Below are 27,085 nucleotides of genomic sequence, written 5' to 3' on the forward strand. Positions count from 1 at the left end.
GAGGGGGAGAGATGGGGGGGGAGGGAGGGGGGGGGATGGGGATGGAGGGGTATGAGGGGTAGAGAGGGGTATGAGGGAGGGGGAGAGGTGGGGGATGGAGGGGTATGAGGGGGAGAGAAGGGGTATGAGGGAGGGGGAGAGGTGGGGGATGGAGGGGTATGAGGGAGGGGGAGAGGTGGGGGATGGAGGGGTATGAGGGAGGGGGAGAGGTGGGGGATGGAGGGGTATGAGGGAGGGGGAGAGGTGGGGGATGGAGGGGTATGAGGGAGGGGGAGAGGTGGGGGATGGAGGGGTATGAGGGAGGGGGAGAGGTGGGGGATGGAGGGTATGAGGGAGGGGGAGAGGTGGGGGATGGAGGGGTATGAGGGAGGGGGAGAGGTGGGGGATGGAGGGGTATGAGGGAGGGGGAGAGGTGGGGGATGGAGGGGTATGAGGGAGGGGGAGAGGTGGGGGATGGAGGGGTATGAGGGAGGGGGAGAGGTGGGGGATGGAGGGGTATGAGGGGGATGGAGGGGTATGAGGGAGGGGGAGAGATGGGGGATGGAGGGGTATGAGGGGTATGAGGGAGCGGGAGGGTTATGAGGGGGGATGGAGGGTATGAGGGGGAGAGGAGGGGTATGAGGGAGGGGGAGAGGTGGGGGATGGAGGGGTATGAGGGAGGGGGAGAGGTGGGGGATGGAGGGGTATGAGGGAGGGGGAGAGGTGGGGGATGGAGGGGTATGAGGGGGATGGAGGGGTATGAGGGAGGGGGAGAGATGGGGGATGGAGGGGTATGAGGGGTATGAGGGAGCGGGAGGGGTATGAGGGGGGATGGAGGGGTATGAGGGGGAGAGGAGGGGTATGAGGGAGGGGGAGAGGTGGGGGATGGAGGGGTATGAGGGAGGGGGAGAGATGGGGGATGGAGGGGTATGAGGGGTATGAGGGAGCGGGAGGGGTATGAGGGGGGATGGAGGGGTATGAGGGGGAGAGGAGGGGTATGAGGGAGGGGGAGAGGTGGGGGATGGAGGGGTATGAGGGAGGGGGAGAGATGGGGGATGGAGGGGTATGAGGGGTATGAGGGAGCGGGAGGGGTATGAGGGGGGATGGAGGGGTATGAGGGGGAGAGGTGGGGGATGAGGGAGGGGGAGAGGTGGGGGATGAGGGAGGGGGAGAGGTGGGGGATGAGGGAGGGGTAGAGCACGTCTCCTGCCTCCAGCCCGCACGAGCGCCCTTTCACCAACGGCCAACCGCCCTCGCGCACACTCCCGCCACTCCTCCGCGTGCCCGCGCACGTTACCGCGCGCGCCCCCCCCCCCCCCCCCAGACTGCCGCGTGCCCGCCCTCTTCCCTCCGACCACCCCCTCCCCGGCGGGGGCTGGCCCGGGAGGGTTCACTCTCTCCCCCCCAACCCCACCCTCCCTCGACAGAGAGGGAGGGCCCGGAGGTGGAGGAGGAGACCTCCCCTCCCTCCCCTCTCCCTCCCTCCCTCCCGCCTGTGTGTGTCTGTCTGTGCCTGCACCGGGAGAGGGAGATCCGCCGGGGAGAGGAGCTCGGCCTCAGGGAGACGGGGAGGGCGACATGGCAGCCAACATGTACAGAGTGGGAGGTGAGTGAGGGAGGGAGGGAGGGAGGGCGGCCGGGCGGGGGGGGGGCAGCCCTCGCTGCCTGCCTGCCTCTGTGTCTCACCAGCATCGGGGAAGAGCCTGAGAAACAACAAAGTGCCAAGCAGCAGCTAAAAGCAAACTTTATAACAAGAGGCAGACATGGAAGAGGAAGAGAGCAGCTCGAGCGAGTGCAGCAAGAGGGGGGGGGGCTCAGACTGCACACGGTGGGGTAGGGGGTGGAGGGCCAGAGGGGCTGTTGGGGGGGAAGGAGGAAATTGTGGGGACAAGGGTCAGAGACAGGGGCGAGGGGGTGATGTGGGGCCAAGAGACCAGGGCGAGGGGGTGATGTGGGGCCAAGAGACCAGGGCGAGGGGGGTGATGTGGGGCCAGAAACTGGGGCGAGGGGGTGATGTGGGGCCAGAAACTGGGGCCAGAGACAGGGTGATGTGGGGCCAGAGACGGGGCGAGGGGGTGATGTGGGGCCAGAGACGGGGCCGAGGGGGTGATGTGGGGCAAGAGACGGGGCCGAGGGGGTGATGTGGGGCCAGAGACGGGGCCGAGGGGGTGATGTGGGGCCAAGAGACCGGGGCGAGGGGATGATGTGGGGCCAAGAGACCGGGGCGAGGGGGTGATGTGGGGCCAAGAGACCGGGGCGAGGGGGTGATGTGGGGCCAAGAGACCGGGGCGAGGGGGTGATGTGGGGCCAAGAGACCGGGGCGAGGGGGTGATGTGGGGCCAAGAGACCGGGGCGAGGGAGTGATGTGGGGCCAAGAGACCGGGGCGAGGGAGTGATGTGGGGCCAAGAGACCGGGGCGAGGGAGTGATGTGGGGCCAGAGACGAGGTGATGTGGGGCCAAGAGACCGGGGCGAGGGGGTGATGTGGGGCCAAGAGACCGGGGCGAGGGGGTGATGTGGGGCCAAGAGACCGGGGCGAGGGGGTGATGTGGTGCCAAGAGACCGGGGCGAGGGGGTGATGTGGGGCCAAGAGACCGGGGCGAGGGGGTGATGTGGGGCCAAGAGACCGGGGCGAGGGGGTGATGTGGGGCCAAGAGACCGGGGCGAGGGGGTGATGTGGGGCCAGAGACCGGGGCAAGGCGGGATGTGGGGCCAGACACAGGGGCGAGGGGGTCATGTGGGGCCAAGAGACCGGGGCGAGGGGATGATGTGGGGCCAAGAGACCCGGGCGAGGGAGTGATGTGGGGCCAAGAGACCGGGGCGAGGGGGGTGATGTGGGGCCAAGAGACCGGGGCGAGGGGGGTGATGTGGGGCCAAGAGACCGGGGCGAGGGGGGTGATGTGGGGCCAAGAGACCGGGGCGAGGGGGGTGATGTGGGACCAAGAGACCGGGGCGAGGGGGGTGATGTGGGGCCAAGAGACCGGGGCGAGGGGGTGATGTGTGGCCAGAGACGAGGTGATGTGGGGCTAGAGACCGGGGCGAGGGGGTGATGTGGGGCCAGAGACGAGGTGATGTGGGGCCAGAGACGGGGCCGAGGGGGTGATGTGGGGCCAGAGACGGGGCCGAGGGGGTGATGTGGGGCCATGGACGGGGCCGAGGGGGTGATGTGGGGCCAGAGACGGGGCCGAGGGGGTGATGTGGGGCCAGAGACGGGGCCGAGGGGGTGATGTGGGGCCAGAGACGGGGCCGAGGGGGTGATGTGGGGCCAGAGACGGGGCCGAGGGGGTGATGTGGGGCCAGAGACGGGGCCGAGGGGGTGATGTGGGGCCAGAGACGGGGCCGAGGGGGTGATGTGGGGCCAAGAGACCGGGGCGAGGGGGTGATGTGGGGCCAGAGACGAGGTGATGTGGGGCTAGAGACTGGGGCGAGGGGGTGATGTGGGGCCAAGAGACCGGGGCGAGGGAGTGATGTGGGGCCAAGAGACCGGGGCGAGGGGGTGATGTGGGGCCAAGAGACCGGGGCGAGGGGGTGATGTGGGGCCAAGAGACCGGGGCGAGGGGTGATGTGGGGCCAAGAGACCGGGGCGAGGGGGTGATGTGGGGCCAGAGACGAGGTGATTTGGGGCTAGAGACTGGGGCGAGGGGGTGATGTGGGGCCAAGAGACCGGGGCGAGGGGGTGATGTGGGGCCAAGAGACCGGGGCGAGGGAGTGATGTGGGGCCAAGAGACCGGGGCGAGGGGGTGATGTGGGGCCAAGAGACCGGGGCGAGGGGGTGATGTGGGGCCAAGAGACCGGGGCGAGGGGGTGATGTGGGGCCAAGAGACCGGGGCGAGGGGGTGATGTGGGGCCAGAGACGAGGTGATTTGGGGCTAGAGACTGGGGCGAGGGGGTGATGTGGGGCCAAGAGACCGGGGCGAGGGGGTGATGTGGGGCCAAGAGACTGGGGCGAGGGGGTGATGTGGGGCCAGAGACCGGGGCAAGGCGGGATGTGGGGCCAGACACAGGGGCGAGGGGGTCATGTGGGGCCAAGAGACCCGGGCGAGGGGATGATGTGGGGCCAAGAGACTGGGGCGAGGGGGTGATGTGGGGCCAGAGACCGGGGCAAGGCGGGATGTGGGGCCAGACACAGGGGCGAGGGGATGATGTGGGGCCAAGAGACCCGGGCGAGGGAGTGATGTGGGGCCAAGAGACCGGGGCAAGGGGGTGATGTGGGGCCAAGAGACTGGGGCGAGGGGGTGATGTGGGGCCAGAGACCGGGGCAAGGCGGGATGTGGGGCCAGACACAGGGGCGAGGGGGTCATGTGGGGCCAAGAGACCGGGGCGAGGGGGGTGATGTGGGACCAAGAGACCGGGGCGAGGGGGGTGATGTGGGGCCAAGAGACCGGGGCGAGGGGATGATGTGGGGCCAGAGACGAGGTGATGTGGGGCTAGAGACCGGGGTGAGGGGATGATGTGGGGCCAAGAGACCCGGGCGAGGGAGTGATGTGGGGCCAAGAGACCGGGGCGAGGGGGGTGATGTGGGACCAAGAGACCGGGGCGAGGGGGGTGATGTGGGGCCAAGAGACCGGGGCGAGGGGGGTGATGTGGGGCCAAGAGACCGGGGCGAGGGGGTGATGTGGGGCCAGAGACGAGGTGATGTGGGGCTAGAGACCGGGGTGAGGGGATGATGTGGGGCCAAGAGACCCGGGCGAGGGAGTGATGTGGGGCCAAGAGACCGGGGCGAGGGGGGTGATGTGGGGCCAAGAGACCGGGGCGAGGGGGTGATGTGGGGCCAGAGACGAGGTGATGTGGGGCCAGAGACGGGGCCGAGGGGGTGATGTGGGGCCGAGGGGGTGATGTGGGGCCAGAGACGGGGCCGAGGGGGTGATGTGGGGCCAGAGACGGGGCCGAGGGGGTGATGTGGGGCCAGAGACGGGGCCGAGGGGGTGATGTGGGGCCAGAGACGGGGCCGAGGGGGTGATGTGGGGCCTGAGACGGGGCCGAGGGGGGTGATGTGGGGCCTGAGACGGGGCCGAGGGGGGTGATGTGGGGCCTGAGACAGGCAGAGGGGTGTACAGAGACCAACACCGGAGCCAGGGCAAGGGGAAACCAGAACCAGAGATCAGGGCCAAGGGGAATGTGGGGCCAGAGTTTGGGGCGTGGGGGTTAACAGGGGCCAGAGATTGAGGCATGGGGGTGAACCGGGGCCAGAGATTGGGGTGTGGGAGTTCACAGGGGCCAGAGACTGAGGGAGGTGGTGAACAGGGGTCAGCAACAGTGGGAGGGTGAACAGGAGCCAAAGATTGGGCCATGGGGGTGAACAGGGGCCAGAGACAGGGGGAGGGGGTGAACAGGGGCCAGAGACGGGGGAGGGGGTGAGCAATGGCCAGCAACAGTGGGAGGGGGTGAACAGGGGCCAGAGATTGGGGCGTGGGGGTGAACAGGGGCCAGAGATGGGGCAAGAGGGTGAACAGAGGGCAGAGATGGCATGGGAGGTGAACCGGGGTCAGATATCGGGGCAAGGGGGAATGTGGGGCCAGGGGCTAGACACCAGGGCGAAGGGGAGACTAGAGCTAGAGTGCAGGGCGGGTTGGAATGTGTGGACAGAAATGGGTGCGAATAGGGGCAGAGAGGGCGTGGATACTGGGGAGGTGCGAACAGGGACCAGAAATCAGGGCTAGAGGACAAACTGGAGGAGAGGCCAGGACAAAGAGTCAAAGTCTGGGGTGAAGTGCAAACCAACGCCAGAAACAGGGGCAAGGGACTAACGTGGCTTTGTGGTTGCAAGTCAGCATTGGATTTGGGGATCAGGGCGATTGGCAAACTGGCACCAAAGATAAGGATAACACCTGACTAGTTTTTGGGCATGTGGGGTGAACAACTGAGTCAGGGTTTTATCATCTGAAAGATGGGCCTGTTGGGTTTTGAGAATTGATGTGAAGGACAAACCAGGTCTGAACTGGGACGAGGATTGGGGTGAGGGTTGGACCAGGGTTTGACAATCAGGTCCAAGAATGAATGGTGGTTTAGTGATTGGGTCAAGGATTTTGGGGGATAAAGGTCAAGTTGTTGATTAGAGATTGGGCAGGTAAAATGTCAGGCGATTGGGTGAGGGACAAGTCAGTGTTTGGGAATGCAGGAAGTGATTTCAGGGTTTTGTGATCAGAGTAAAAGGTAAATTTTGGAGACTAGGGTGAGAAACACCAGGCGATGATGCAGGCTGGAGCCAGCGACTGGTGCGAGGGGGCAGTCAAGCGGATGGAGGTGACTGGGCTGAGGGGCAGAGCAGGGTGAGGGGTGAACTCGAGTTTGGGGATGGAGGCATTGGTTGAGAAGTAGACTTGGAATTAAGTTTAGGGGTCTGTCAGAGTTTTGGGATCAGGGTGAGGGCACTGAGATCAAGGAACATTGAAAAGAGGGTCTGAGTGTAAAAGTGTTGAACAGACATTTGAAATTGAAATCAAGAGAGCGTAAGGACAATGATTGTATGATGAACTAAAGAAGGGTTTCACACATAGGATTACCTGCCAAATAAAATGAGGTAAAGGTCAAAAAGGATTTGAAGGTGGAGGTATGTTGTCAGATTTGTAAAGATTTTGGCAGGAGGTCAGTGGGTGTTTAGTTTTATACCCCATTGGATAGACCTGGCAAAAAGGGAGCTGGTTTCTCAACGAGAAACAAAAATCAGGAAATGAGAAATAAAAGCCTGAGATTAGAGGCTAAAACTGACAAAAAGATATATATGTGAAGTTCTTACACCATGTGGGCAGGGTGAGGAGAGAGGTGAAACTGCTGGTATGAAAGTAGAGATGAGTCAGGGTAGAGGTGACAGCAATCATTTGGGGGTGGGAAGACTGGCATACAGTCATGGGGAGAATGGAGGGAAAGAACGTGACAAGGTTTAAAGATCAGTGGATGAACAAGGCTCCGGTGTTGAATGGAATAAGAGCTAAAAAGAATCAAAGGTATATCAAGCCAGAGTCATAAAACCCCATGACTACTTTGTTTGGGGGCGGGGTCATGTCGAGGTGGAATTTGAGAGTTTTCTCCGTGTACTTGCATTGTGAAAGTAAGGTTGGCTTTTGAAGGATTCCTGTCTCAGATTCAAGTCAGGAAAACAAGATGCGAATTCTCTATATTCAGAAAAGCTTCAGCCTTAATGTTAATGTCCCTGATCACTCTCAACTAACTTGAATCCTGACCAACTACAAGAGACTGCCAAAGGACTGGGGGGAATGTTTTGGGGTAATTGTGATTAGGGAATTTAAAAGTTCAATGGGCGTGAACAATTTGACAAGAAAACTTGTGGTGTTGTGGACAGAGTTTTTTTTAAAATTCATTTGCGAGATTAGGCCAGCATTTATTGCCCATCCCTAAGAGTCAATCATATTGCTATGGGTCTAGAGTCACAAGTTAGCCAGACAGGTAAGAATGGCAGTTTCCTTCCATGAACGACATCAGTGAATCAGTAGGTTTTTCTGATAATCTTCATTAAACTCTTATTCCAGAGACTTTTATTTTCTTGATTTCTAATTCCACCATCTGCCGTGCCGGGATTCAAAGCTGGATCCGCACAACGTTATTTGGGTTTCTAGATTAACAGTCCAGTGATAATCCACTAGGCCATCCCCTCACCCCTAGTCAAGGGATTGTTTATGGTTTAACAGAATGAAGATGAACCATAGTTTTGATGTCTGAATTAAAGCCTCACTGCCCCGTGAGAGGGAATCAGAAAATCAAGAAACCACTGGCTTTTGTCTGTGACAGGATGTTAAAGGTGGGGCGTGTGTAGAGTCTTGAACACTCGTGTGTCTTTGCAATCTGTTAGCCTTGGCGTGGGGTGGGTGTGTTCATTTTGGCATTCGCCGATGATGTGTTCCTCATGATCATGGACCCAGCTGATTTGTCGAGGATGCATGAGTGCCAGGGGTTCAGTGTCCTCTGCAAGGATCAATTGGAGTAAATATTTGGGACTTCTGGTCAGTCTGTGGCAGGTGAACCATCTGCTTGTGGAGCTTGTGCTTTGTGTGGAATACCACTGAGCTCTTCTACTTGGGAGTCCATCTTTGCCCTGCTGAGGGATCCTGGCCAGCTAATTAACCTGAAATGATAAAATGATTGAATCTCAATTTGAGGACATCAATTAGAGAGAGAGATCAGGGCGTCTTGGGCTGCTATCTCCCTCTCTTTCACATGCTGGGCTTATGGACTGCAATGAACTATGTGTAATACTGTGATATGTCACTTCATTTCACTCCTAGGGTAGAAGTTGTGTCATTTTACACGTGCGAATACATATCTACCCTGGGGTGAGTCTATGTTCACAGGAAGACTCCCAGGGAGCAGGCCTGCATTTACATGTGTTTACAAGGAGACTTCCTGGGAGCAGGTGCATTTACAGGAAGGCTTTCTGGGAGTGGGCCGGTGTATAGAGGGAGGCTGCCAAGGAGCAGTCTGCGTTTACAAGGAAACTCCCCGAGAGTGGGCCTGCATTTACCAGCAAACTCACTGGGAATGGGCCTGCGTTTATGGGGAAATTCCCGGGGCAGGTCTGTGTTTACATGGAAACTCCCCAGGAGCAAGCCTGCATTTACAGGGAGGCTGCCCAGGAGCGGGTCTGTGTTTACAGGGAGGCTGCCCGGGAGCGGGCCTGCATTTACAGGGAGGCGGCCGAGGAACTGGCCAATGTTTACAGGGAGGCTAGGCGAAAGTGAGGACTGCAGATGCTGGAGATCAGAATCTAGATTAGAGTGGTGCTGGAAAGGCACAGCAGGTCAGGCAGCATCCGAGGAGTAGGAAAATCAACATTTCAGGCAAAAGCCCTTTGGGCAAAAGGGCCTTTCCTGCTCCTCGGATACTGCCTGACCTGCTGTGCTTTTCCAACACCACTCTAATCTTTGCAGGGAGGCTGCCCGGGAGTGGGCCTGCGTTTACAGGGAGGCTGCCCGGGAGTGGGCCTGCGTTTACTGGGAGACTCCCAAGGAGCAGGCCTGCGTTTGCAGGGAGGCTGCCTGCGGGTGGGCCTGCGTTTGCAGGGAGGCTGCCCAGGACCGGGCCTACGTTTACATGGATGCTCCCAAGGAGCCGGCCTGTGTTTACTGGGAGACTCCCAAAGAGCGGGTTTGTAGTTACAGGGAGGGGGCATGCATTTACAGAGAGGCTGCCTGGGAGGGGGCCTGCGTTTACAGGAAGGCTGCCTGGGAGGGGGCCTGCGTTTACAGGAGGCTGCCCGGGAAGGGGCCTGCATTTACAGGAAGGCTGCCCAGGAGGGGGCTTGCGTTTACAGGGTGGCTGCCCGGGAGGGGGCCTGCATTTACAGGAAGGCTGCCCAGGAGGGGGCCTGCGTTTACAGGGTGGCTGCCCGGGAGGGGGCCTGCATTTACAGGAAGGCTGCCCAGGAGGGGGCCTGCGTTTACAGGGAGGCTGCCTGGGAGGGGGCCTGCGTATACAGGGTGGCTGCCTGGGAGGGGGCCTGCGTTTACAGGAGGCTGCCCGGGAAGGGGCCTGCATTTACAGGAAGGCTGCCCGGGAGGGGGCCTGCGTTTACAGGAAGGCTGCCCAGGAGGGGGCTTGCGTTTACAGGGTGGCTGCCCGGGAGGGGGCCTGCATTTACAGGAAGGCTGCCCAGGAGGGGGCTTGCGTTTACAGGGAGGCTGCCCGGGAAGGGGCCTGCATTTACAGGAAGGCTGCCCGGGAGGGGGCCTGCATTTACAGGAAGGCTGCCTGGGAGGGGGCCTGCGTTTACAGGGAGGCTGCCCGGGAGGGGGCCTGTGTTTACAGGAAGGCTGCCCGGGAGGGGGCCTGCATTTACAGGAAGGCTGCCCAGGAGGGGGCTTGCGTTTACAGGGTGGCTGCCTGGGAGGGGGCCTGCATTTACAGGAAGGCTGCCCAGGAGGGGGCTTGCGTTTACAGGGAGGCTGCCTGGGAGGGGGCCTGCGTATACAGGGTGGCTGCCTGGGAGGGGGCCTGCGTTTACAGGAAGGCTGCCCAGGAGGGGGCCTGCGTTTACAGGAAGGCTGCCCAGGAGGGGGCCTGCGTTTACAGGGAGGCTGCCTGGAAGGGGGCCTGCGTTTACAGGGAGGCTGCCTGGAAGGGGGCCTGCGTATACAGGGTGGCTGCCTGGGAGGGGGCCTGCGTTTACAGGGAGGCTGCCTGGAAGGGGGCCTGCGTTTACAGGGTGGCTGCCTGGGAGGGGGCCTGCGTTTACAGGGTGGCTGCCTGGGAGGGGGCCTGCGTTTACAGGGAGGCTGCCCAGGAGGGGGCCTGCGTTTACAGGGAGGCTGTCTAGGAGTGAATTGCGATTTATAAGGAGTCTGTTTGGGAGTAGGTCAGTATTGTAGGAAGGCTGTGAGGGCTATATTTGCTAATAGTTTGTATCACCTTTAACACAGCTACGATGGGAACCCATTGCTATCGATGGTTTGTTGGATTTTTGGTATAATGAGAATCCTTTCAGAGTCATCGGGATTTGGAATAGTCGACCTGAAATGGCAGCTGATTCTGTAAATAATTTCAAGGGGTTTTGGATAGATCATTGAGGGTGAATACCTTGCAGCATTATTTGAACCTATGGCTTCTTCTCTGTAATCACAATCATACATGGATAGGTGCTTAAGCTAGGACAAATGTTCGGCACAACATCGTGGGCCGAAGGGCCTGTTCTGTGCTGTATTGTTCTATGTTCTATAATCGTGGGTGGCACGGTGGCACAGTGGTTAGCACTGCTGCCTCACAGCGCCTGAGACCCGGGTTCAATTCCCGCCTCAGGCGACTGACTGTGTGGAGTTTGCACGTTCTCCCCGTGTCTGCGTGGGTTTCCTCCGGGTGCTCCGGTTTCCTCCCACAGTCCAAAGATGTGCAGGCCAGGTGAATTGGCCATGCTAAATTGCCCATAGTGTTAGGTAAGGGGTAAATGTAGATGTAGGGGTATGGGTGGGTTACGCTTCGGCGGGGCGGTGTGGACTTGTTGGGCCGAAGGGCCTGTTTCCACACTGTAAGTAATCTAATCTAATCTAATCTAATCTAATCTAATCTAAAAAAAAATGTGATGAGCTGAATAGCCTCTGTACTGAAAGGCTCTGTTATTCCAATTTTATATCCAGATCCCTTTTGAATATTTCTGTTTCCACCACTCTTTCAGAAGCACATTCCAGATTGCAACAATTCTCAGCATCAAATAAACATTCATTATTCCTGTCTGGTTCTTCCAACAATTATCTTTAAAATGTGTCCCTCTGGCTTTGCCTTTGAAAGCAATTTCTCCATAATTCCTTGATTTAGTCCCTTCATGAGTTTGAACACCTTGATTCAAGCTCTGCTCTGAGGAGAACAGTCTCAGTGTCTTCAGTCTCTCCACTGTCACTGATGTCCCTCATAAGATGAGGGCAGAGCAGTAGATGTGATCTATATGGACTTTAGTAAGGCGTTTGACAAGGTTCCCCATGGGAGACTGATTAGTAAGATTAGATCTCATGGAATACAGGGAGAACTAGCCATTTGGATACAGAACTGGCTCAAAGGTAGGAGACAGAGGGTGGTGGTGGAGGGTTGTTTTTCAGACTGGAGGCCTGTGACCAGTGGAGTGCCACAAGGATCGGTGCTGGGTCCTCTACTTTTTGTCATTTACATAAATGATTTGGATGCGAGCATAAGAGGTACAGTTAGTAGGTTTGCAGATGACATCAAAATTGGAGGTGTATTGGACAGTGAAGAGGGTTACCTCAGATTACAACAGGATCTGGACCAGATGGGCCAATGGGCTGAGAAGTGGCAGATGGAGTTTAATTCAGATAAATGCGAGGTGCTGCATTTTGGGAAAGCAAATCTTAGCAGGACTTATACAGTTAATGGTAAGGTCCTGGGGAGTGTTGCTGAACAAAGAGACCTTGGAGTGCAGGTTCATAGCTCCTTGAAAGTGGAGTCGCAGGTAGATAGATAGTGAAGAAGGTGTTTAGTATGCTTTCCTTTATTGGTCAGAGTATTGATTACAGGAGTTGGGCGGTCATGTTGCGTCTGTACAGGACATTGGTTAGGCCACTGTTGGAATATTGCGTGCAATTCTGGTCTCCTTCCTATCGGAAAGATGTTGTGAAACTTGAAAGGGTTCAGAAAAGATTTACAAGGATATTGCCAGGGTTGGAGGATCTGAGCTATAGGGAGAGGCTGAACAGGCTGGGGCTGTTTTCCCTGGAGCGTCGGAGGCTGAGAGGTGACCTTATAGAGGTTTACAAAATGATGAGGGGCATGGATAGGATAAATAGACAAAGTCCTTTCCCTGGGGTCGGGGAGTTCAGAACTAGAGGGCATAGGTTTAGGGTGAGAGGGGAAAGATATGAAAGAGACCTAAGGGGCAACATTTTCACGCAGCGGGTGGTACGTGTATGGAATGAGCTGCCAGAGGAAGTGGTGGAGGCTGGTACAATTGCAACATTTAAGAGGCATTTTGATGGGTATATGAATAAGAAGGGTTTGGAGGGATATGGGCTGGGTGCTGGCAGGTAGGACTAGATTGGGTTGGGATATCTGGTCAGCAACAGGTTGGACCAAAGGGTCTGTTTCCATGCTGTACATCTTAGATTTAGATTACTTACAGTGTAGAAACCCGCCCTTCGGCCCAACAAGTCCACACCGACCCACCGAAGCGCAAGCCACCCATACCCCTACATTTACCCCTTCACCTAACACTATGGGCAATTTAGCATGGTCAATTCACCTGACCTGCACATTTTTGGACTGTGGGAGGAAACTGGAGCACCCGGAGGAAACCCATGCAGACACGGCGAGCATGTGCAAACTCCACACAGTCAGTCACCTGAGGCAGGAATTGAACCCAGGTGTCTGGCGCTGTGAGGCAGCAGTGCTAGCCACTGTGCCTCCATGCCGCCCATCTCTTTGACTCTATCCCTGGTCCATTTCCAGTAAATATCGCTCCACGCTCTTGACATCCTTCCTGAAGCATGGGGACACTATGGTCTAGATGGGGCTTATCTCAGTGATTTAGAAAAGTTCAAATTGAGTTTAAATGAGTTGGTTTGAAGAGTGAATTTCCGGAAGGACTGTGACTATACCGATGCACACATTTGACAGTTGTGCATTGACTATCCCAGGCACATATACTAGAATGGTCATTTGGAGGAGAATGGGTGTTGCCCAAGGAACTATGAGTCATTGCCTTGAGAGAGAGAGAGAGAGAGACAGACAGACAGACAGAGGAAATGGTTGCAGGGGCAGGAGCAGGGGAATGCATTTGGCTCCCGCAGCAAATTATACATGCAATATAGAAGCACTTCAGTTCAAATTATTACCTTATCCATTTAGCAGTCAATGGGCTGGTTATGTTTGGGAGTGGTTGGCTTGTGACAGAGTTGTTGGTGGCAAGGGTGATAACAAGCAATGCTGTCTTGCTGTTGCGACAGGGCAGGTGTATTGGTTTCAATCTGTGGAGTGGTGAAGTCTAAAAGAGGGCTTCCTGTAATTGTGCTGCAGCATGTGAAATGGTTGTCCTGTTAGAAGTGTGTGTGTGTTTTGTGTATGACGCTGTGTGCCTGGGCATGTTGGAACACCTGTTTCCCCAGTTGGAGGTTAGAGTGGTGGTGGGTGACTGTCCTGCTGACCTGTCCTCATTGAGCCCAGCTAGCTGTTGGCTTTCATTTCTGATTTTTAAAAGAACACAGACTTATTGAGTGTTTTTGTTGCTCTTTATAATTCAGTAGTTACTATCAGGAATCCTGGCAAGAAATAACTTCTTGTGAAATGTTTTCTTCCTTTTCCTTATTGCACCTATTTGCTCTCCTCTCCTAAGATTTCAATACTTGTTACACTATCCTGTGGCCCTGAGCCTGCTACTCATGTGCAGACCAGTTTGTTGAGAGACAGCATGCTGATCACTTCATGAGGGCATAGGGGCTGAGCTTGCAGTCACCTGCAAGCCCACACAACTATAGGGGCCACTGGGATGATTGGGATGAGCAGCCACAGACTTCTCAAACTCTAACCTTGCATCTTGACATTAACATTTACTTATGAGTTTTCTATCAGCCATGCATACTTCCTGGGCCAGGCTGAGGGAAGGCCTCATTGTCAGAGAGTGGCTGCTGAGGGAGGGTGCATTGTCAGAGGATCAGTACTGAGGTACTGTCGCACTGCCAGACTGTCAGAACTGAGGGAGAGTTGACCTGTCAAGAGGTCAATCCTGCACAGTCGGGCGGTCAGCGCTGAGGGAGCGCCGCACAGTCGGAGGGTCAGCGCTGAGGGAGCGCCGCACAGTCGGAGGGTCAGCGCTGAGGGAGCGCCGCACAGTCGGGCGGTCAGCGCTGAGGGAGCGCCGCACAGTCGGGCGGTCAGCGCTGAGGGAGCGCCGCACAGTCGGGCGGTCAGCGCTGAGGGAGCGCCGCACAGTCGGGCGGTCAGCGCTGAGGGAGCGCCGCACAGTCGGGCGGTCAGCGCTGAGGGAGCGCCGCACAGTCGGGCGGTCAGCGCTGAGGGAGCGCCGCACAGTCGGGCGGTCAGCGCTGAGGGAGCGCCGCACAGTCGGGCGGTCAGCGCTGAGGGAGCGCCGCACAGTCGGGCGGTCAGCGCTGAGGGAGCGCCGCACAGTCGGGCGGTCAGCGCTGAGGGAGCGCCGCACAGTCGGGCGGTCAGCGCTGAGGGAGCGCCGCACAGTCGGGCGGTCAGCGCTGAGGGAGCGCCGCACAGTCGGGCGGTCAGCGCTGAGGGAGCGCCGCACAGTCGGGCGGTCAGCGCTGAGGGAGCGCCGCACAGTCGGGCGGTCAGCGCTGAGGGAGCGCCGCACAGTCGGGCGGTCAGCGCTGAGGGAGCGCCGCACAGTCGGGCGGTCAGCGCTGAGGGAGCGCCGCACAGTCGGGCGGTCAGCGCTGAGGGAGCGCCGCACAGTCGGGCGGTCAGCGCTGAGGGAGCGCCGCACAGTCGGGCGGTCAGCGCTGAGGGAGCGCCGCACAGTCGGGCGGTCAGCGCTGAGGGAGCGCCGCACAGTCGGGCGGTCAGCGCTGAGGGAGCGCCGCACAGTCGGGCGGTCAGCGCTGAGGGAGCGCCGCACAGTCGGGCGGTCAGCGCTGAGGGAGCGCCGCACAGTCGGGCGGTCAGCGCTGAGGGAGCGCCGCACAGTCGGGCGGTCAGCGCTGAGGGAGCGCCGCACAGTCGGGCGGTCAGCGCTGAGGGAGCGCCGCACAGTCGGGCGGTCAGCGCTGAGGGAGCGCCGCACAGTCGGGCGGTCAGCGCTGAGGGAGCGCCGCACAGTCGGAGGGTCAGTACTGAGGGAGCACTGCACAGTTGGAAGGTCGATATTTGGACAATGACATACTGTCAGAGGCTCAGTGTCATTGAAGGGTGAGTATTGAGGCAGTCCTGTACTGTCAGAGGTGTGCAGTCTTTTGAAATGAGATGGTAACCAAGGCTTAGTTAACTTAAATAGATCCCTTGGTCGCAGAAAACTATCTCTCCTCCTGTTATCCTGGCCAATGTTTAGTCCTCGCAACAAAATCTCAAGCAATGGTTCACCCACATTTTTGCTTCTCCCTTTGGATTGTTATCAGAGTCCAGCTTGTTTATCCTCCTTACTCATTGCTCCTGGAAAATGGCTAGATCCTGGCCTTGAGGAGATTTTCCCTGGTGGAAAATCATGGAGTGAACTCTCATAATGCAAAGGCAATGTACCGTAGGTCCTGTAAATCTGAAAGAAAACTCAGTGTGGAAATAACTTAATTAAGAATTCTGCTGATGCTTTTTAATCCCTGATTTTCCTATCTAGGTAAAAAATAAATATGGTGGTAGTAAGGAGGATAAACAAGCTGAAAAGGTGAGTCATCTCAAAACCCTAACTCTGATAACAATCCAAAGGGAGAAGTAAAAGTGTGGGTAAACTATTGCTTGAGATTGCTTGCGAGGACTAAGTATTGGCCAGGACAACAGGAGGAGACATAGTTTTCTGTGACGGATCTATTTAAACTAACTAAGCCTCGGTTTACCATCTCATTTCAAAAGACTGCAACTTTGGCTGTACAGGACTCCCTCAATACCAATCCTTCAATGGTACCGGCCTCTGACAGCATGTAATTCATGAAATATTGACCCTCCGACTGTGCGGCATTTCCTCAGCACTAACCCTTCAATTGTGTGGCACTCCCTCAGTTCTGACCCTCTGGCAGTGCAGCACTACCTCAGTTGATCCTCCAACAATGTGTGTGTGTGTAAAAGAATTGGTAACTGAACTGTCTCATTTTCCAGCACAGTGTCTCCCTGCCTTGCATATTCAGACTGAGTGTCATAGATTTACACAGCACAGAGAGAGACTGTTTGGCCCATTGTGCCTGTACCAGCATCTTTCATCCAATTAGTTCCACACATTCATTCTTTCCCCATAGCCCTTTCAAGTATTTCACCTTTTGCTCAGTGTGTCACAAACAATTGCCAATTACGCTGTATCATTTTTCAAGATCAGTCAACCTTTATGTTGGTATAAATACATGGCACAAACCATATTTATATCCTTTTAAAACTATTTTTGTACTAATTTACCAATATCTTAAACTGTTGTTGCCATCTAACAACCCTGTTCCAGTTTGGGGTTTAGTCAGGCATGAAGACATCAAGCAGCTATTTTCCTATTTCTGGATTTGCAGATTGAGGTGCATATAAAGGACTGAAGGGTGGGATGTTTAGAGCAATGGCCAATGACCATCAACTTCAATCTATGTCCCTCTGGTTACTGACATTAACGCTACTAGAAATCGTTTCTCATTTACTGCATCAACACTAGGTTACTGCTTGAGCATCCATAATTTTGTCTGCTCTTAAAGAATCAATTCAGCTGCTTCAATCTTTCTCAGTTACTCATCCCTGGTACCATTTGATATTTGCAACAGTTTTTAACATGTATTTAAGCTGACCTACCATAATGCTCCTTGTGGGGAATGATTTAGATTGTGATGTGAGGTACTACAAAAAAGATTGATTGCCAACCCGATCTGTCACTTTAGGATCAATGATAGCCACATTTTAATAAGTAAAACACACAGATATGTAAGAGAATAGGATGTGTGTCCAGCATGAATTTACAAAGGGGTCAAGGTGAGTTAAGTAATTGGGCAAGAAATTAACACATTGAGTATAAAATGAGGAAATGTGACCCTCACTTTTATAGGAGAACAAAAAATTCAATAAATTACTTAAATGGAGAAATTGCAGAATTGTGAGATAGAGAGGAATCTGCCTATCGTAGGACATGAGTGATCAAAGGTTTGTATGCAGGTACAGCAAGTCCATTGAAAGGTAAATGGAATGGTGGTATTTATTGTGAGGGGAATAGAATATAAAAATAAGGTGTACACTGCATTGGTGAAACCACATTTGGAGCACTGTGTATGGGATTGGCCTCATTATTTAAGGCTGTAATTGCACTGGAAGCAGTTTCAAGGTGGTTCACTTATCTTAAAAGGAATGTGTGGACAGGCTGAGCCTGTATCTATATTTCAGAAGAATGAGGGATGGTTTTATTGAAACAGGTAAGATCCTGGGGGAACCTGACACAGTGGATGCTGAAAGGATGTTTCTCTTTGTGAAAGAAACTGGAACTAGGGGGCAAGTTTAAAATTAGGCATCTCCCATTTAAGACTGAGTTGAAAATTTCTTCTCTGATGGTTGTTACTCTATGAAATTCTCTTCTGCAATGAGCAATGGAGGATCACTGCATATAATCAAGTCAGAGTTAAACAGTTTCTCAATTGAAAAGAGAGTTAAGGTTGAACGGAGGTAAAACAACAGTAGTGTGGCCACAATCAGATCAGCCATGATCTTATCAAATGACAGACTAGGTTTAATGGACCCATTGGTTTACTCTGCTCCTTGCTCATATGCATGTAAGTAGAGGCTCAAGCTCAGATACTCTGGGAAAGTGATGTGAATTGGGGCTAATTATAATTGGATGTTTCTATAGACTGACTAGCACTTGGCTGCTCCTTGCACTGTATCAATATCTCTACAAGGTCAAAAAATGCAGCAGGAAATAACTGGAGTTGTCACTCTTTATGTATCTTTTTGAAAAGATTGTTCAATTGTGATTCAGTTTTTCATAAATTGAGTAAAATGCTGTTATGTAAATGATGGTCAGATGGACAGGAAGAAAGGAAGAAATAGGGAAGGGGATGTGTGGATGGAATGAGGCTAGGTGCACAAACAGTGGCTAATGGAGAACAAACAGCCTCTAAAGATACCAACATTTCATCCTTCATACGTTGATATATCTTCTCAATCTGTGAATCTAGAAACAGGAAAATAGCTGCTTTGTGTCTTCATGTCTGACTTAATCCTGACCTAGAACACCACTATTAATTGGCAACAACAGTTTAAGATATTGGTAAATTAGTCCAAAAGAAGATTTTAAAACTATATCAATGTGCCTATACCAACGTAAAGGTTGACTGATCTTGAATGATTTAGAAACCACAGTGTAAATTCCCTCTTGCATTTTGCCTTTCCATCTCTCTTGTTGCCACTAATAAACCAGCTTTGTAACCCTCTGTTGGCTAACCATTCTTGTCTGGTAATGTTCCATACAAACTAGGTCAGTGGATAATGCTCTCTCTTATGTTTGAATCACAGTTTCAAACCTCTCATCAGAGATGTGATCACAAAATCCAGATGGATATCCTTGATATGTTACTGATAGACTGTTGCGCCTTCAGAGGGTCAACGCTGAGGGATCGTAGCAGTGTCAGAGGGTTGATGTTGAGGGAGGTCAACACTGTCAATGATGTATCAAGCAATGCCATGTAGTCGATGGTCAGTGCTGAGGGTGCGCTGCACTGTCGGAGGGTCAGTGCTGAGGGTGCGCTGCACTGTCGGAGGGTCAGTGCTGAGGGTGCGCTGCACTGTCGGAGGGTCAGTGCTGAGGGTGCGCTGCACTGTCGGAGGCTCAGTGCTGAGGGTGCGCTGCACTGTCGGAGGCTCAGTGCTGAGGGTGCGCTGCACTGTCGGAGGCTCAGTGCTGAGGGTGCGCTGCACTGTCGGAGGGTCAGTGCTGAGGGTGCGCTGCACTGTCGGAGGGTCAGTGCTGAGGGTGCGCTGCACTGTCGGAGGGTCAGTGCTGAGGGTGCGCTGCACTGTCGGAGGGTCAGTGCTGAGGGTGCGCTGCACTGTCGGAGGGTCAGTGCTGAGGGTGCGCTGCACTGTCGGAGGCTCAGTGCTGAGGGTGCGCTGCACTGTCGGAGGGTCAGTGCTGAGGGTGCGCTGCACTGTCGGAGGGTCAGTGCTGAGGGTGCGCTGCACTGTCGGAGGCTCAGTGCTGAGGGTGCGCTGCACTGTCGGAGGGTCAGTGCTGAGGGTGCGCTGCACTGTCGGAGGGTCAGTGCTGAGGGTGCGCTGCACTGTCGGAGGGTCAGTGCTGAGGGTGCGCTGCACTGTCGGAGGGTCAGTGCTGAGGGTGCGCTGCACTGTCGGAGGGTCAGTGCTGAGGGTGCGCTGCACTGTCGGAGGGTCAGTGCTGAGGGTGCGCTGCACTGTCGGAGGGTCAGTGCTGAGGGTGCGCTGCACTGTCGGAGGGTCAGTGCTGAGGGTGCGCTGCACTGTCGGAGGGTCAGTGCTGAGGGCATATTGCACTGTCTGAGGCACCATTTCTCGGCTATTAAATTGTGATATCTTTTGCCATCCAGGGTGAATCTGTAGGGGGAGGGAGGAAGAAAAGATCCCATGGCTACAACTGAAGAAGAACATGGGGGATTTCTCCCTGCAGTTCTGGGGCCAATATTTATCCCTCAGTAACATCACTAAAAGGAGATTATCTGGGTCATTGTTATGTTAATATTTGATCTTCCTGTGCAAAAACTGGCTGCTGATTTTCCTACATTCTGACGTGGCACAATGCTCTGGGCAGCACGGTGGCTCTGTGGTTAGCACTGCTGCCTGGCAGGGCAGGGGACCCGGATTCGATTCTGGCCTTGGGCGACTGTGCGAACTCTACACAGACATTCTCCCCATGTCTGTGTGGGTTTCCTCCAGGTGCTCTGGTCTCCTCTCTCAGTCCAAAGATGTGCAGGTTCGGTGGTTTGCTTGTGCTAAATTGTCCATAGTGTCTAGGAATGTGCAGACTGGGTGGGTAGGTGAGTTAGCCATGGGAAATACAGGGTTACAAGGGTGGGGTAGGGAGGTGGGTCTAGGTGGGATGCTGTTCGTGGGTTCGGTGTGCACTCAATGGGCCAAATGGCCTGCTTCCACACTGTAGGAAATCTGTGCTTCTGTGATAAATATTTCTTTGACTGTAATTGCTTTGGAACATCCTGATGTTGCAGAATGTGCTGGAGAATAGGGCATCCCACTTTTTCTTTTTTTTCTTTCTATTTCTTCCTCCTCATCTTTTTCCCCCTTTCTGCCTGTGCAATAGCTTGCGATGTGTTTTGTCCCCATTGAAAGTGCTATGGAAGGTATGGTTGGGTATGCAGTCAGTTTGGGTAATGTATTGTCAGCTCTGCAGCATAATCCAGCTTGTTTCAGTGAATTGAAGCTACTGTTTGGCTGCATTACTGTGTCCACTTATTGCCCAAAACCCCATTTCACTCAGGCCATGATTGTTTTATGCGCTAGTGAACTACACAGGGTGGGATGCGTCCCTATTGATCAGTTGCCTAAAAATTACAGATCCTCTAACATAAAAACAGGAGGAGGTGTGTAGTCTGCATTTATTACTACCAGTAGGAGATGCTTCTTTATCTGCTAAGGGACCATTTCAAACCACAAACCCATCTCCCAGCTCCCCTCTGCCAGTTTGAAGACTACAAATCAGAACCCGCAAGCACAGTTAGAGCACCAGCTTGCTGTCTCTTGTTGTTTTTGATGGCATTGAATGATTGAATTTATTCTGCAAACTTGTTAACCTGATGTCAGCTGTGAATCAATCGGTAGCGCACTCACCTTAGAGTCAGCCATCATCAGCTCAAGTCCCTCTCCAGAGTCTAGTGCATTGAATACAGGCTGACTGAGGGAGTGCTGCAGTCTCGAAGGTGCTGTCTTTCAGATGTGATGTTAAAACCAAGCCCATCTGCCACCCCAGTTGGAAGTAAAAGATCTCTCAGCCACTATTAAATGAAAACGGTTAAGTTCTCCTCATAGTCCTGTAGCTAATATTTATATCTTAACCAACATCAGCAACACAGATGACCTGGTCTGTTCATGATCTCAGAATGTGCCGAAATGCCTTGCAGTGACCATGGGATCTTCCATGCAAAGCTGAGAGGATGGAAAGGCTCGAGGTTCAGCACATTGTCCAAACAAGCAGAAAATTGAAAAAGAACTTGGCTTGATGGGTCAATGTTTTACAGACGGATATTAGTGAGTTGTGTACTCCAGCAAGGTCACAAGTGTGTAATCACTGCCCTTACCATTCAAGAAAGGTCTTGAGTACCAGGGGCTGCCCATGCACCCTCAACAATTTGGCACTTACTAGGATCAGAGAACAGCAACCTGTTCTTGCTTTGCTGTGGCAGAGGTGCTGGCAAGAGTTTTGAAAGCGCTATTTGTTCTGTGAGCAGACACAGAAAATCAGCCTTACAATGCATTTTCTAATCCTGTCCTTCTATGTCTCTTCCAGATTATGTTTACTTTGAAAACTCCTCCAGTAATCCATACCTTATCCGAAGGATAGAGGAACTGAACAAGGTACAGCCTTTATATTCTTTAATGAGTGCAGTGTGAACCCTGATGGAGATGAGCATCAGCCTTGTGGTAGTACGGGGTGATGGATATTTCCGTCTCCTGCCTCGATAACTTCACAGATCAGAGGGCTAATAGGCAACCTGCTCCCATTCCCTTTTTTAAAAAAAAAGACAGATACATGACATCAACTGTACTGTGGAGAGGTGATGGTGTAGTGCTAATGTCACTAGATTAGTCATCTACAGCCCCACTCTAATCTTCAGGGGACATGTGTTTTCAGAAGATTGGTGATTTTTGAATTCAGTATAAATATGGAATTAAAAGCCAACCTAATGACAAAAAAAAACCTCTAGTTCTTTAATGTCCTTTAGGGAACAAATCTGCCGTCCTTGCCCAATCTGGCCATGTGACATTTGACTTCAAATCCACAGTCGTATGGTTGACTCAAAACTGCTGTTTGAGGTGGACAAGACAGCCACTTGATTGTGTCAAACTGCTACAAGATCTAAGGAAACTAACAAAAATAGACAGACCACTCAGTATCAACCTCAGTAAACCTAGGTCTGTCATCCTGCAAAGTCCTTATTACTAACACCTAGACATTTATTGGGACAGCTGTTTCACAGACTAGTCAAGCAACAGCCAGACACGGTCATTCTCACAGAGTCATACCTTAGAGACAATATCACAGACACCACTACCACCATCACCATCCCTGGAATATCCAGTCCCACCAGCAGAACAGAGGTGGCAGCACAATGGGGTACAGTCAGGAAGAGGTTGACCTGGGAGTTCTCAACATTAATTCAAGACCCCATGAAATATTATTGCATAAGGTCAAACATGGGAAGGAAACCTCCAGCTTATTACCACATACCATCCTCCCTTGCAGCTGATGAGTCATGATGAATCACTCCTTCCTGCTGTACAACACATGGAGGAAGTATTGAGGATGTTAAGGATGCAGAATACTCTAGGTGGGGTACTTCAGTATCCATCACCAAGAGTGGCTCAGTAGCAGCATTATAGACCGAGCTAGCTGGGTCCTAAAGGATGTAGCTGCTAGGCTGGGCATGTGGTTGCTGGTGAGGGAACTAACATGAGGGAAAAACATACTTGAACTTATTGTCATCAATCTAACTGACACGTATGGTGTCCATCCATAACAGTTTAGATGGGACTGACCATTTCGTGATTCTTGCGGAGATGTATTCCTGCTTTTGTGCTACATTGTCAAACTACGTTGTGTTAATTATCAGGTAATCAGGTTTTCAGTGATGTTGGTTGAGGATTAGATATTCACTCCAAGACACTAGGGAGAGCACAAAAGTCTCAGTTTTGAGTCTCATACTCCCAACAGTTCAACACTGAGAATGTTGACCTGGACTATGGACTGCATGTCTCTAAATTAAAGGAACAAGACCAGCAAGCAGCTGTCAAGTCTACAGGTGCACTGTGCTCTATGAAGTTGATTCTAATTGGATACTACATTTGGCTTTAATGCTCCTATGCTGGGGTGTAGAAGTGACTGTACAGTAATCTCTGAAACGTGAACAAGGAATATGAAGATGGGAACTGGCCCAGTCGTGATGCTTCTCATGTTTGAGCGGTCTTTGACTTTACACAAATGGCACTTGGCACATCTTTCATAGAATGCCCAGGCCAGCTTTTTTTGCCCATCCTAATTGGCCTTGAATTGAGTGGCTCACTCAGCCATTTTAGAGGCAGTTGAGAGTCATAGAGATGGACAGCATGGAAACAGACCCTTCGGTCCAACTTGTCCATGCCGACCAGATTTCCCAACCCAATCTAGTCCCACCTGCCAGCACCCGGCCCATATTCATCCAAACCTTTCGATTCATATACCCATTCAGAGGCCTCTTAAATGTTGCAATTGTACTAGCTTCCACCACTTCCTCTGGCAGCTCATTCCATACATGTACCACCCTCTGTATGAAAAAGTTGCCCCTTAGGTAGGATAAATAGACAAAGTCTTTTCCCTGGGGTGGGGGAGTCCAGAATTAGAGGGCATAGGTTTATGGTGAGAGGGGAAAGATATAAAAGAGTCAGCTACATTGCTGAGAATCTGGAGTCACATGTAGGCCAGATTGCATAAGGATGGCAGATTTCTTTCCCTGAAAGTACATTAGTAACCCAGAAGGATTTTGACTACAATTTTGGTCTCCATCATTGAGATTAGCTTGTTTATATTCCAGGTTTATTTATTGAACATAAGTTTCACTAGGTGACTTGGAGGGATTTGAACCCATATCTCCAGAACATTTACCTGGACCCCTCTGGATTACTAGCCCAGTTATATTACCCCTATGCCATTGTCTGCCCATGGAAAAATGTCTTTATAAATCATAGGAAATTCTTTAAAAAAGATCAAAGCTTCATTTTTAAACAGGAGTAAAATGTGTTTGAATTTAGTAGAAGCTATTGCCCAGCGATAAAATTGTTCAGCCCGACTAGTCTATGCTACTGTCCATACACTTAATGACTGACTTATTTACTGTGCTGCCGCTACCTCTCCATGTTGCTGCACGCAATCTCTCTAGTTGCCGTCCACCTCCCTGCTGCTGTAATCCCAGGTGACCGTATTCCCAAGTGACTTGCTGCCTGATTTTGTTATTCCTGCACTGGAGTAGGAGGAGCGGGAAGATTGTCAAGCGGGAATTTATCTCCTGGGTTGTTGCCTCATTCTCACTACTGCCATTCTGTGGCACAACCTGTTGTCAAAAATCTTTTCATTCTGCAGGAATACGACTCTTGCACATGAATTCAAACCCCAGAAGACATTTTTGCATCTTGCCCACCAACCAATTGTTGCCTTTTCTGAATCAGGTTGGCCTTTTGTTTAATTATGGGGGAATGTGGGTGTCACTGGCTAGGTCAGCAATTTTTGCCCATCCCTAGGTGCCTTGGGGAAGATGGTAGTGAGCTGCCTTCTTGAATTGCTGCAGCCCATTGCTGCACAAACACCCACAAAAATATTAGTGAGGGAGTTCCAGGAATTTAACCCAGTGACACTGAAGGAACAGTGAAGTATTTCCAAGTCAGGATGGTGAATGGCTTGGAGGAGAACTTGCAGGTAGTGGTATTCCCATATATCTGGTGCTCCTTTCTTTTGGGATGTTAGTCATGGGTTTAGAAGCTATTGTTTAAAGAGCCTTGATGAATTTCTGCAGTTAATCTTGTAGATGGTGCACACTCCTCCTACTGAATTGGTGGAAGGAGTGAATGTTTGTGGGTATGGTGCCAATCAAACAAACTAAGGAATGGTTTTACAACCCATGCTGACTCAGAAATGAGACTAGAAAATTGCACCTCGGCTGGTCTGGACTCAATCTAATGTTCCCCAGCTGAAAACTCAATGCATAACCGTCTACACCAATTCAAGATCAATTCTGCTGCCCAGTTACGTCCCAGTTTCTCCAGCCCACTCCATTCCACCATTGGGAATGATCTTATCCCTTTTTCTCTTGCAAATCCTTTCCCAAAAATCTATCTGCCTTCCAACCTCTCCCCTTGCTTGCAAAAGTCTCATGGCTATTTGAAGTCTTGAGCTTCTTTCAGTACTCCTCCCTCAAATTCAGAAACTTTTTTTGCTGCTTAAATATAAGTGTTTTTCAATTTAAATATTCTTAAAGAAAACAGAGAAAAAAAAAACTTTTTTCTGTAGAGATTGGCTTGCTGAAAAAAAGCACTTTGACCAGTTGATTATCCTTGAAGGCAAGAGAATTAAATGACAGATGTTTCAGAGCCTGGTGTTCAAGCTGACGTGGTCAAGTCACTCATCCTGCATCATGGCTTCCTCAGGAAATACAATCTTAAGATGTTCTTTCAAGCACTCTCTTGAAATAATGTATAAGTTTCACCTTGAACTTAACAAGATAATATTTCTTTCCAGAAATAAAAGCGATCAGATAGGCACCTTGTTCTTGGTAAGCATTCCTCCAACTCAGCTTGTTCTTAGTCTTCCTTCAACTGAACCAGCTAAAACAAGCACCTCTCCAAGCCAGTTACCGTTCAAAAAAAGCCCAGCCGGGGTTTACAGCACAGCAAACGCTTATCAGTAGTGATATGATTTTCAAATTTCCAATGGCCTCTTCTAAAGAAACCATTCCAGGTTTTTCCACAAAACTTGAAATACGTTCATTTCAACAATCCTTCAAAACTTCAGTAGTCTAATCACTCTTCAATACAAAGCGTCTTCATGACGCTTGTAAAATAATTCTCTGGCAGAACGAGAGTAGTTGTTGGTCAGCAACTTGGGCTAAAGTAAGGAATGGCATGGTGGTGGAAGTGTCAGCCCAGGTCACTATTCAGTGTCTTCAGCAAGTACATGTGTCAGGGGATTGAGTAACAAGCAACTTGATGCTCATGAAAAACTACCGCTTGGGTAGGGTGCTGCAGCAGTGCTGTAGGAATGCATAATATAAGAGCAAAAGTAGGCCATTTGGCTCCTTAAACCTACTCCACTGTTCACTAAAATCATGGTTGATCTGAGTGTGGCTTAATTCTGCTTTTCTGCCTGCCTCCTGTGCAGTCAAAGCCCAGAGAAAGCCAGTAATGAGAGGAGAGAGTTGGAGAGAGGATACAGAAGCCAGTGAACATTACAATTCTTGTGAACTGTAACAATGACAAAGAGGGTGATTGATATTTTGTCTCTGGAGGTTTAGAGGCAACCTTATAGAAGTTTATAAAATAATGAGGGTTATAGATAGAGTTGATGGCAGGCATCTTTTCCCTGGATGGCGGATTTCAAGATTGGGGATACAGTTTAAAGATGAGCGGAACATAGAACATCACAACGCAGGACAGGCCCTTCGGCCCTTGATGTTGCACCAACCTGTGAAACCATTCTGAAGCTCATCTAACTTACACTATTCTGTTCTTGTCCATATACCTATCCAATGACTATTTAATTGCCCTTAAATTTGGTGAGTCTACTACTGTTGCAGGCAGTGCGTTCCACACCCGTACTACTCTGAGTAAAGAAACTACCTCTGACATCTGTCCTATATCTATCAGCCCTCAATTTAAAGTTATGTCCCTTCATGCTAGCCATCACCATCTGAGAAAAACGGCTCTCACTGTCTACCCTATCTAACCCTCTGATTATCTTATATATCTCAATTAAGTCACCTCTCAACCTTCTCTCTAATGAAAACAGCCTCAAGTCCCTCGGCCTTTCCTCGCAAGACCTTCCCTCCATACCAGGCGACATCCTAGTAAATCTCCTCTGAACCTTTTCCAAAGCCTCCATATCCTTCCTGTAATGCGGTGACCAGAACTGTACGCAATACTCCAGGTGTGGCCACACCAGAGTTTTGCACAGCTGCAGCATGACCTCATGGTTCCATAACTCAATCCCTCTACCAATAAAAGCTAGCATACCGTATGCCGTCTTATCAAACCTATCAACCTGGGTGGCAACTTTCAAGGTTCGGTGGACCTGGACA

At 52.2% G+C, this 27,085-nt stretch overlaps 1 protein-coding gene across 5 annotated transcripts in view; it reads left to right on the plus strand.

Annotated features, from left to right (window-relative positions):
• The first annotated feature begins 1,328 nt into the window (after positions 1-1,328).
• The window catches only part of mta2 (metastasis associated 1 family, member 2), a 79,456-nt gene continuing 53,699 nt past the window's right edge, over positions 1,329-27,085 (plus strand). For 2 of the 5 annotated variants that reach the window (XM_072551184.1, XM_072551182.1), the window contains exons 1-2: positions 1,331-1,585; positions 21,553-21,620. In XM_072551184.1, the coding sequence (XP_072407285.1) occupies positions 1,558-1,585; positions 21,553-21,620 (96 nt within the window). In that variant the 5' untranslated portion in view covers positions 1,331-1,557. Of the gene's footprint in view, positions 1,586-21,552; positions 21,621-27,085 lie in introns of all 5 variants that reach the window. The other 3 variants (XM_072551186.1, XM_072551181.1, XM_072551185.1) reach the window with 3 other exon arrangements.

This window comes from Chiloscyllium punctatum, chromosome 31 (genome assembly GCF_047496795.1).
Source record: "Chiloscyllium punctatum isolate Juve2018m chromosome 31, sChiPun1.3, whole genome shotgun sequence".
Taxonomy (NCBI): Eukaryota; Metazoa; Chordata; class Chondrichthyes; order Orectolobiformes; family Hemiscylliidae; genus Chiloscyllium; species Chiloscyllium punctatum.